We start from the raw sequence: 11,913 nt of genomic DNA, 5'->3' as shown, positions 1-11,913 counted from the left end.
GCGCAAGCGGAGGCCTTTCCGGCCCCCTGCTTTCAGAGTGTAGTCAAAGTATCTTCCCTTCTTTAAAAGTCCTTAAGGAAGCAGGGGACTTTGTTTTGTGGATATTGTTTGTCGACTCGCCCAGTGTCTTTGTGGGTCATGTAATGTACATTCAAATAAGAGATTGTTTGGAAAGCTTCATGCCTTTTTTTTCTTAAACATGATTTTAGTTATAGTTGCTTTAAATCTTTAAGCGGTTTTGTTGTCTTCTTTTAGGAGCTTACTCCGTGGTGACTGTCTCGAGATAATCTGCATTGTAATCTGTGAATAGTGACCGGCAGCAGCAGGGTTTCGGGGCTTGGCGCTTCCCTTGGACCCCACAGTTGCATCGGCCAGGTTTTCATTGTTTCTGGGAAGTCGGAAGAAGCGCCCAAGCTTCCGTGTGGGGCAGGTAACGTGGCAATAGTGTTAAACGCCAGCAACACAATTTTAAGTTTTAATGTCATGTTTTCTATTTCAAAAGCGGCATTATATGTAAAGAAACTGATGTGACATTAGTATTTGTTTGCAGTGGTTTAAGCTTTAGCCCAAGATTTCTTGAAGAGTGTCTAATTGTGTGTTAAGAATCTGATTCGGAGTACTACTTTATTTTTACATGGGTGGTTTCTTTAGTGCATTTACGATGACGTTGTATGTTGTCTCTGGTGAGAACTGTGTTTTGTAGAGGAGAGTCCTTCCTGCAGAAAGACTTGGGTGACCAGGACAGTGGCGTGGTCCTTGGTGGCACAGGTGCTGATGTCACAGCTACTCCTGCAAGCTTCCAAGTGGCCTGGGAGAGTGTGGGTCCAGGCCCAGGGTGGGGGAGTTGCAGACCTGGACATGGAAATGGGAGGTGACCATACTTAGTGGGAACCAAAAAGAGAGTTCAGTTACGTGTGATTTTTAATTTTGTATGTTTTCTGTTTGAAGGTTTCCATTCTGTACTAGTCCTTCCCCTGGGATGGCTCATGGCATAAAACCTGAGTCATCGTTAGCATTTAAATGTAATTGAAGCCCGCGCAGCTTGGGAAAAACTTCCCAAGGTCTATACTATCTTTTTCAGGCTTTTTCATTTTAAACAGGAGTGAAGTTTTCACAAACACGACCGTTTAAACAGTCTGTTAGAAAGAGGAGAGAAGAAATAAATACCACCGGTGCTGCGTGGGTCAGAATTTTCTCAGTGTCCTGATCGTCTGCTGCTGCAGACCCTGCGTGCAGAGCTGGATGGGCCCATCTTGTGTCAACACAGTCGTGGCTCGGGAATCTGGGCAGGGCTCAGCGGGGGCTGGGTGTGGGTGTTCAGGGTCCGAATCCCCCATCTCCACGTGATCCCTCCAGCAACGTGGTCAGACGTCTCACACGCAGCTCGGGGCTTCCAAGCACTAGGCCCAGAGCCAGCACGGCGTTCTGTCCACCGAGCTCTGCGGGCAGAGCCAGGTGGGCCCCGCGTCTCTGTGCGGGCGAGGCCGAGGCACCCGCCACCCTGTCCTGTCCTGGCAGCACTGCTGCTCGCTTCCTCTTTCCCCGCTACCTCTTGTCCAAATCCTCGTCCTCAGCAGTTGACAGATGCACAGATTTGGTTTGTTAGCTGTGTGTTTCTACTGAACATTAGCTCCGTAACTGTTACACTTTTCTTCAGAGATCACCTTGAATCCTCTCCGCGCACTTTAGGAAAAGCCTTCGGTTTTTGTAGGTGGAGAATTCTTGCGATTCACTGTGTCTGGGTTTCCTCCGTGTGGGTGGTGCCCCTTCTGGTGCACTCTCGTGGCTGGTGGGTGCCGGTCCTGGGCCTGGACCGCGGCCCTGGCTGACGCCTGGCGTGGTTTGGTTGCATTTCCCTGTTAGGTATGGACGAGGAGGATGACCCGAGTGGTGAGGACGCGCCCAAGGCCATCAAGCCCACCAGCAAAGTGTTCAGGAAGACGTGGAGGTTCCGGAGGAGCACCATCGGCAAGCGCGAGGGCGCCGGGGATGCGGAGGTGGATGCCCTGGAGCCGCTGCCCCGGCAGCAGCAGAGCCCGTCGCTGCGTCGCAGCGGAAGGCAGCCGAAGCGTACGGAGCGGGTGGAGGAGTTCCCGACCACGGTCCGGCGCCGGGGCCGGAGGGGCACCTCCGTGTCCCTAGAGGCCTCAGAGGAGCCGGCGTCCTGTCCAGTGACAGAAGCGGAGAGCGCCTCCGAGGGGAGCATGGAGAGCACCTCGGACGGGAATAGCGGTCCCAGGTCTGGCTGCACGGGTGCTAAGGAACGAACGGCCTCCTCGGTAAAGGCCAGAGGGCGTGGCGACGAGATTGACACCTCCAATAGCCACAGTGACGGTTTGACTTTGAAAGAACTCCAGAATGGCCTGCGGAGAAAGCGCGAGCAGGAGCCCACCGACAGGCCCCCAAAGGGCATCCAGAACCGTCTGAGGAAGAAGCATCGGGAGGAGGACCCGGTGGAGACCGTGGATGCTGAGGCAGGCGATGCGATGGAGGGTTCGCGGCCCGTCCCGCAGGAGCCGGAGGCCGACCTGGGGGCTGCGTCCCAGGCGGCGAAAATGGACAGAGAGAGCCAGCTGGAAGGGAGGGCGGCCCCAGGGGGGAATGCAGAGGAACCCGGAGACGCAGTCCGACACAAGCCCGCATGTGAGGTGTACGACCCCAATGCCCTGTACTGCCTGTGCCGCCAGCCTCACAACAACAGGTGGGTCGTGGGGGGATGAAGTGGCTGCCCAGGCTTCCGGGGGGGAGTCCGAGGTGTGGAAAGTGCCAGAGAGGGTTTTCCATTCGTCTTAGTTTAGAGAGTCCCAGGGTGGCCTGAATGAGGGACTTGTTCTCTTGGGAAAGACGAGCAAGTCATTGTCAAAAAACAAAAACAAATATGGCATGGGTGGGCACTGCCAAGAGCCACACCCTCCACCGAGGTGGGGGCTGGCGTGGGACATTGGCTGCCTCGGTCCCAGCAGCCACGGACAGGGCGGCCTGGACCAGAGAGGATCTGCTGTCCCAGAGAGCTCGCTGGGTGACGCTGCTCCAGAGCGGCTGCGACTGGGCTGTGGTGTGGACGTTGGGGCAGCTCAGGGAGGGGGCGGGTAAAGGCATGGCTGCCCTCCTGTGGACAAGAACTGTGGTGTCCAGGGCAGAGTGCTCCCCTGAAAGAAAAGAGGAAGCAAATTTGATTGAATGTTAGTAAAATTGAGAGGGGCACGTGGATGCTCTTTATTCTGTTCCGTCCACGTGTCTGTAATATTTTTGTTTTTTTCATAATAGAATGTTGAAATTTGACTTGTGTTTAAAATTGAGTTGGTCTCTCACTTTCCATTCGTAATACTAATAATAATCTCCATTCCTTATTTTATCATTCCAGGTTTATGATTTGCTGTGACCGATGTGAAGAATGGTTTCATGGCGACTGTGTGGGCATTTCTGAGGCTCGAGGGAGGCTCTTGGAAAGGAACGGGCAGGATTACATCTGCCCAAACTGCACCATCCTGCAAGTGCAGGACGAGCCCAGCTCCGAGACCACAGGCACGCAGGACTCGAGGTCGAGACCTGCAGATGCCGACGGCATGGACTGTACAAGTATAGGAATCGTGGAGCAGAAATCGAATGAAGACCAAGGAATTAAGGTTAGAATTGAGAAAGCTGCCAACCCAAGTTGCAAGAAAAAACTCAAGATACTCCAGCCCGTAAGTACCTGTCTCCCAAGGTCAGCGGTAGAGGTGACTGTGGAGCCCTCAGCTGCCGTTGGCAGAAACATCAAGACAGAAGCGTTTGTTTCCTGAGATAAGTTAGCTCTTCCCAGGAGTGGCATTGGGCGCGGGGCTGGGCTCTGCGAGCTCCCAGGTCCATGCACCTGCTTAAGGCTGGCACGCCTGTCTATTCTTTCTCTATGTTTGTTAATCATATCTATCTCCTATGCTGTTATTACTGACTTAACATTTTCCATAAGTGGACTCACTTTTGTAAGTCTTCCCTTAAGTTTTCTCATGAATGGATCCGGAGTTTGAAGTACATATGTGAACAAACAAAATTATTTTTGAGTCACAGGGGCACGTGTGCACCTATAGTACCCGTCAGCGCCTTGAGAGAACCAGTGGTCTAGTCCCTTCCTCGCAGCAAGATGCCAAGGCCAGCGGTGGTGACCGCACGGGTCCCCAGGCTGACAAGACAGCTGCGGCTGGCACGCCCTCTGTTATGGTGTTCTCCCACTCACCAGTGCTTGTGCAGCTGTGTTTTCTCCTTTCCCAACTCTGTTCACTCGTGTCTCCTGCCCAAGGGCAGGATTTTTTGTCATGGATTCCGTGGATCTTGAGAGCTGTCTGAGGCTCTCATGATCGTCCTACTCAGAGCATGTTTTCACCCCAGGCCTTCCTTGAATTGGGGGCCCATGCCGCCCCCACAGCCTGTGCTCTAGCCAGTGTTGGGCATGCAGACGCCCTTGCGGTGGCCGTGTCCTAGCTTCCCGCCGTCTCCCCCTTGCACTGAGGTAGCCTCGAGGGCTGGACCGTTTAAATTTTACCTATCATGGGCGTATGAGGAGGCATCGAGTGGAAGTATGATGAGAACTGGTAAGGAAGAGAATGAATGGAAATGGAAGTCAGTAGGAAACGTCCTGTGATTGCTGATGTGTTTGAGACTACCCAGAAACTTAAGTATTTCTCTGAGTAAAACTTGGATTCTGTGGAGGAAAAACAATTAAGTGCATAATTTGAGATTTAAGATTTTGCTCCAGTACATTGGAGGGGTATGTTCATGTATGTTATTAGTCTCGACCACCAGAACATGCTCTAGTGATCATGGACAGCTGTGTTCAGCCCTTGTAGTGAACCAGGTTCCTACCGCACGGCAGGCAACCACAGACTTGTTCAGCAGCTTAAACAACACACATTTATTAGCTCCGAAATCCAGGCCTGGCTTAGCTGGGCCCCCTCTGCTCTGGGTCTTCCAAGACTGCCCTCCAGGTGTCTGTGGGGCCTGAGGTATCAGAGGCTCGGCTGGGGAAAGATCCACTTCCAAAAGCTCTGACTTGGTTTAGCATGAAAAATATATCCCGGGCAATTTTTGTGGCCTGATAATAGCAAAAAGTGATCTGTTGTTTCTGAGAGCCACGTTTAACTGGGTGTCCTGGGTGTCATCTCCCAACCTTGCCCGCCGAGCCTAGGCATGGGCGCCCTCTCAGCAGAGGCAGCAGTGGAATCCTCTATCTTCTGGAGGCTCAGTTCCTCTTTGAAGGGTTTTCAGTTGATGAAGTTGGACCCTTTGGACTAACTCAGAATCCTCTCACTTGGGATCTTAATTCGTTGGTAAAATCCCTGCCCATTTGCCCGATAAGGGAACCTACTTGTGGTGTGAAACCCCATTGTGTTCAGAAGTGCGCAGCGTGAGCGCCGGGTCCGCTTAGGGTTCCGCCCTTCTTGCGTGGCTGAAGGGCAGGTAAGAACCCGAGGGCCTTCCTCAGGGGAGGTAGATTTGTGTGTTTTGAATAAACAAAGGTACATGTTTATTCATAGTTTTTTCATACATGATTAAAAGCAGTCATCTCGGTACCATAAATAGTTATGTTACAAAGTGCCATACCCACCTAGTGGGTGAGTACACTGAAGCCACGTCTGATCCTGCAGGTCCTAGAGGCGCCTGGTGCCGCCAGATGCGTTGGCCCCGGGTGCTCGAGCGTGGCGCAGCCCGACTCTGTCTACTGCAGCAGCGAGTGTATCCGGAAACACGCCGCGGCCACCATGCGCTTCCTGAGTGCAGGGAAAGAGGAGAAACCAAAACCTAAAGAGAAACCCAAGACAAAGCCGGAAAAAATCATTCTTCAGAAATGGAGCGTTCAGGTAAGTTGACTGAAACCAACCATTTGTGTAGTTCAAACCATGAGCGTCTGGAGGTTACAGGCTCGGTGGGTTGATTTGGAGAGTGTAGGGCACACAGGCCCGGACGGGATGCAGGCACCTTCACACTGCCCTCCGCCTTGCCCACCAGTGTTCTTGTCGAAATGACAAATAGGCACGTGTTCTCATGTTTTCCTTCTCCGCCTCCTGCCGAGGGATTAACTGATAGAAACGTGGGAACCGGCTGCTGCGTGGAATAGCTCTCCACCCACACGCCAGCCCCGCTGGGAGGAGAGTGGTCCCTGCTGGAGTCTGTGCGGGGAGTTGACACACAGTCAGCGGGGTGGCCAGTGGGTTCTGGGGGCACCGCACTGAGTGGTGGGGTACAGGGATGTCGTTTGTACGCCTGTCCTTTCTCCACGTGCTGTTGTGTCTGCAGCTCCTGCCTGTCCGTGCTGCTTGGGCGCGTTCTCACACGGGGCCCCGGTCTGCCGTGCTCTCCGCCTTGCTTCACTGCCTCACTCCACGGCCCCTCGGATATCCTGGCGGCCTAGCGCCTCATCAGGATGCTAGGTTGACGGGTTGTTGTGTCAGGGACCTTCTCATCGTTCGGATGTTGATGCGGGCCTGCTGGATGTCGGGGAGTAGCCAAGCCCTCTGCTGAGCAGATGCAGTGCATTGGGCTTAGGATGGTCCAGGAGCTGATTGAGTCGTGACCCTCACTGCAGAGTGCAATGCGCAAAGGTTAATTTCTGACCTCGTTCATGATTGTTGCTTTACTGATTATCCAGGCAGGCATTAAAATCTCTTCTGTGCACAAGAGACCGGCTCCAGACAAGAAGGAGAACACAGCGAGGAAGGTGGCGGTAGTGCCTCCAAGGAGTGAGGTCCTCGCTAAGGAGCCGCCCTGTGAGAGCAGCACGCCGTCATGGGCCAGCGACCACAATTACAATGCAGTAAAGCCAGAAAAGACTGCCGCCCCCTGGCCGCCACTGTTGTATAAATGTATGTATCACCCGGTGGGGGGAGCTCTGGACCCTTCCCGGTCTTTCTGGACGGCCGTGCACTCGGGCCTGTCCAGAGCTAGGAGTTCTAGCCGTGTTTTCTGCTGCACCTGCAGAGATCAAAGCCCTTGCCCAAGTCCAGGAGGCCTCCTGAGCCCCGCGTGCCCATCCTTAGTCTGTCGGGACTTCCTGTCCGTGTTTCCAAAAAGCTGTACCAGCCCCGTTGCTGAATGTCTCACCTCCGACGACTGATGTCTTTAATCGCTTTTCTTTATTATCAGGCTCTGGTAAGTATGTGTAGTATCTTCAGCAGAATCTGACAAGGGGGCGCGCTGCCCGGCACTCAGGGTCCGCCGTCATCCAGGTGTTCACCACTGCGCCGTCACCGCCGTGGGCTCTCCACGCGGGGGCCTTTCCACACAGTCTGCTCCCAGCACACGTGACCCTCACTTCTTTGTATATTGTGGGAGCCTATTACTATCAGCACAGTAGGGTTGTAGCTGATTTTCAACTGAAGCATGATTTGCAGGAGTTATATTATTCTTGACCGAACCGGAATTTCTTTTATGTCCAATTCACATACTACACACAACATAAACACACATGCCAGCCTTGAAGGCTGTTTACCCTGCTTCCCGTGCTTGAAAGTAAGTGAGCACAATGTCTCTCCACTCTGAGCAGCACCCAGACCAGGAGTCTTGGCGTGCACTGCTGGGTCATGCCACCCAGGCTTCAAGTTCAGACAGACCTTTGCAATCCCAGATGAGATCATGCAGCTTGAATCTTTTCTCTTTCTTCTTTTTCTCAGCTCATTCTCCAAAATTAAATTTTAGAAATTTAAATTGCTCTGGGGCACATCTTATTCTTATTTTTCTATGATTAAGGTCATTTTGTGTTTTTATTTATGCTATCTTTTATACTCTTGCAACTTTTTTAAAAAGCACAAGAGGTTAAATGGCCCTAAATTCCAGGATTATAGCCACGTGCTGCTTCCTCCTCTCAGCCGGCTGTTTAGGCCAGTGGCCTGAGGGAAGGCCTCGTGGATGTAGTGCGGTTAGAAGACTGCATAACTAGATGCATTTTGAGAATGTAAATGACCCAAGACCTAAGAAATGGCGTTGCAAGTAAACTGCCAAGCAATACTGTGTGTGTATATGTCTATATACAGATTTATTTGTGTATTTATTTTTGGATTTTTGGAGTGAGTGGTTAAATATAGAATTAACCAGTTGCTGTATTAAAATGAGTCTCAATACACCTCAGGTTGTTTGAACCAAGAACTTCATGCTAACAACGTGTCGCAAACATCCATCAAGTTATAGCACCTCTACACCGTAGCGCCTCTACAGGGGTTACGAGTGGACCTAAATATAAGCATCGCCCAGCTGTGAATGGGTGGGGAGCCGTCATGTTGGAATCCTGGGCTGAATGTTCTCAGTCGGTTATAGGCCCGTGACAGAATGAAAGGGAAACCGAGGTGTAGCCACAAAACCCTGGGTGATTGATTTCAATTCAGTTGATTTCCATCTCTGTCGACCAGAATCGGGAGACTGCCCCCAGGCTCGGAGTGTGGAGTCAGATGTAGGGCGCACAGTGAGAAAGGAAAGCTGGCGGGGTTTGGGGGAGGGGTGGGTGCTTACTTATCCCCAGTTCTGACTTCCCGGTTTTTGAGGGAAGATTGGGGTGGAGGGGCGGGGAGCCCGGCCTCAAGGAGGTGGTGGCTCTGCTCACAGGCCGCGTTTCTCTTCCCTCTGTCCCACCCCCCTCCTCTGCACATCACCTCCTCACTGACCACCTTCCCAGCGCATTTTTTTAAATTAGTTTCTGCTTTATAACAAAGCGAATCAGTTATACATATACGTCTGTTCCCATATCCCTTCCCTCTTGCGTCTCCCTCCCTCCCACCCTCCCTATCCCTCCCCTCTAGGTGGTCACAGAGCACCGAGCTGATCTCCCTTTGCTATGTGGCTGCTTCCCACTAGCTATCTACCTTACGTTCGGTAGTGTATGTGTGTCCATGCCTCTCTCTCGCCTTGTCACAGCTTACCCTTCCCCCTCCCCATATCCTCCATTCTCAAGTAGGTCTGTGTCTTTATTCCTGTTGTACCCCTAGGTTCTTCATGACGTTTTCTTTTCTTAAATTCCATATCTATGTGTTAGCATACGGTATTTGTCTTTCTCTTTCTGACTTACGTCACTCTGTATGACAGACTCTAGGTCCATCCACCTCATGACAAATAGCTCAATTTCGTTTCTTTTTATGGCCGAGTAGTATTCCATTGTATATATGTGCCGCATCTTCTTTATCCATTCATTGGATGATGGACACTTAGGTTGTTTCCATCTCCGGGCTATTGTAAATAGAGCTGCAATGAACATTTTGGTACGTGACTCCTTTTGAATTATGGTTTTCTCAGGGTATATGCCCAGTAGTGGGATTGCTGGGTCATCTGGTAGTTCTATTTGTAGTTTTTTAAGGAACCTCCATACCGTTCCCCATAGTGGCTGTACCAATTCACATTCCCACCAGCAGTGCAAGAGTGTTCCCTTTTCTCCACACCCTCTCCAGCATGTATTGTTTCTAGGTTTTTGGATGATGGCCATTCTGACTGGTGTGAGATGATATCTCATTGTAGTTTTGATTTGCATGTCTCTAAGGATTAATGATGTTGAGCATTGTTTCATGTGTTTGTTGGCAATCTGTATATCTTCTTTGGAGAAATGTCTATTTAGGTCTTCTGCCCATTTTTGGATTGGGTTGTTTGTTTTTTTTTTTGCTATTGAGCTGCATAAGCTGCTTATAAATTTTGGAGATGAATCCTTTGTCAGTTGCTTCATTTGCAAATATTTTCTCCCATTCTGAGGGTTGTGTTTTGGTCTTGTTTATGGTTTCCTTTGCTGTGCAAAAGCTTTGAAGTTTCATTAGGTCCCATGTGTTTATTTTTGTTTTTATTTCCATTTCTGTAGGAGGTGGGTCCAAAAGGATCTTGCTGTGATTTATGTCATAGAGTGTTCTGCCTATGTTTTCCTCTAAGAGTTTGATAGTTTCTGGCCTTACATTTCTGTCTTTAGGCCAGTTTGAGCTTATTTTTGTGTATGGTGTTAGGGAGTGATCTAATCTCATACTTTTACATGGACCTGTCCAGTTTTCCCAGCACCACTTACTGAAGAGGCTGTCCTTTCTCCACTGTACATTCCTGCCTCCTTTATCAAAGATAAGGTGACCATATGTGCGTGGGTTTATCTCTGGGCTTTCTATCCTGTTCCATTGATCTATCTTTCTGTTTTTGTGCCAGTACCACACTGTCTTGATGACTGTAGCACATTTACGTCTCAGAAGTACGTGGATGGATAGCCACAGCTTGTAGCCTGCATAAGGGACATGCTGTTGAGCTAGTTGCTTCTGATCATTTTCTGTTATCCCAGAAATGTCATCTTCCCAAAAGATGATTGGGAGGAGTGTAAAAGGTCGAAGGTAAACACCGGACTTGAGCCTCGGTGAGCAGCAGCTGTGCCTCTGCCTCTTCCCCAAACCATTACTTGACAGTGGCAGTGGCTGTGGACCTTCCGCGGGTCCCCACACACAGGCACAATGGGAGGGGGCCCCCCGCACACACTCAGCAGAGCCCTGCATCCCCACCACGCCCCCACCCGCCTCCCTGGCTGCAGAGCGTGATATGTTTCTGGGTGCACGTGATGCCGGGACCGCTCTTCGGAGGGGGCGTTTCCCATGTTGCCCTGGACTCGGGTCAGGGCTTGGGTGGATCCTTAGGCAGCCAGTGTGCGGCCCCTGGAGGTGCTCTGCCCCCACCCCACTTCTCCCAGGCCATTGGCACTGGCTTTGGGTTGTGGGTTCAGGGCAGCCTTGCATGAGCATCGTGGGCAAGACCTTGCTACACAGAGGCTCTGACCTGCTTCTCTCGTGGGGCAGTCAGTAGATCTTAAGGTCCTCACAGTGATGGGATTAACACCCACTTGTTCTCTGATGAGTTTTTTAAATTGTTTTTCAGACTTTCTGAAAACAAAAACAGTGTAACTTAGGGAAACAGTTGCCATTGTATTTCCCCCCAGTTCCCTGTTGTCTCGTTGTCCTCCTCATGGTTTCCCTTGATTTCCTCTTCATCGCCTCTCGTTACTGTCCAGGCACAGGCACGAAGAGGGCTGAAGATGTTCTTCTAAAGTGGCCCTGGTTGCTTAGGGTTTGGAAGTGGAATTGTGTTAGGCATAGGCACATGTTCCCATGTTTGGGGCTCCCTAAATGGCTCCGAGATGACTTGAAACTCTGGGGACCTGAATAAATTTTGACTAGAAAATCCGATTTCTGCAGTTCCGTGTAGGTTTGAGAATTGAAATGGGGACCCCTGGCAGAACCTGTGCACCCAGGTCCAGTGATGTGTTAGCATCCTGCCCTGACGTAAGCGTTGCCCCGTGGTCTCCGTGTGCCACACGTCCGGTTCCTGTGCTGTGGCGAAGTGGATCTGGGGGCGCGGGTTTCACAGGGATCGGTGGTGTGAGTTCCGGGAGCACGCTTCACAGGTAGTAAGAGAAGACAGGTCCCCATGGTGACATAGATGGGGGGCGCTGCCTGGACCAAGGGGTGTTTGGTAGGAATGGAACGGTGGGAGAGGCATGTTTTATCAGCTACATGAGCTGTTTTTCTCTTGTCTCTTCCAGATCTGCAGTGGCAAAAAAATGTGGGTGGGGACAAAGCAGCCTTGTACATCTCACCAATTTCCTCCCCCCATTTGGAGAGAGAACCAAAACTTGTCCTGATGAGGATTTACCTTGACAGCTGTTTTTAATGTTATCCAAATACCTGGAATTTTCTTGGTCATTGGCATTCTCTCGTATTTTTAAGTGTTTTACTTTTTACAGGTTTTTTTTTTTTAATAGACAACTGTTCAGAAAGTTAGTGCAGGGAAGATTTTGCATGTACATGTACTTTTTCTGACAGAGACCCTCAGATGTATCCTGGCTGCCCCCCTTAGTTCTTGTGCTTTAGCGGGGGGTCGGGGTAGAAGTTTCTAGCAGGATTGGTCCTGCTCACCTCACCTGCCCTTTGGCCTTCATGTGGCCTC

The 11,913-nt window shown here is 50.9% G+C and overlaps 1 protein-coding gene across 1 annotated transcript in view; it reads left to right on the top strand.

Moving 5' to 3' along the window:
• The first annotated feature begins 253 nt into the window (after positions 1-253).
• Positions 254-11,913, top strand: part of LOC309797945 (death-inducer obliterator 1-like) — a 32,654-nt gene continuing 20,994 nt past the window's right edge. The window contains 6 exon segments of the mRNA XM_082646312.1: positions 254-430; positions 949-1,061; positions 1,864-2,701; positions 3,365-3,686; positions 5,622-5,834; positions 6,623-6,836. Of these exon segments, the coding sequence (XP_082502438.1) occupies positions 1,866-2,701; positions 3,365-3,686; positions 5,622-5,834; positions 6,623-6,836 (1,585 nt within the window). The 5' untranslated portion in view covers positions 254-430; positions 949-1,061; positions 1,864-1,865.

Source organism: Mesoplodon mirus, assembly GCF_964341445.2.
Source record: "Mesoplodon mirus genome assembly, contig: HAP1_SCAFFOLD_1262, whole genome shotgun sequence".
In the NCBI taxonomy this organism is placed as follows: Eukaryota; Metazoa; Chordata; class Mammalia; order Artiodactyla; family Ziphiidae; genus Mesoplodon; species Mesoplodon mirus.
This window is presented reverse-complemented; position numbering and strand designations above follow the sequence as displayed.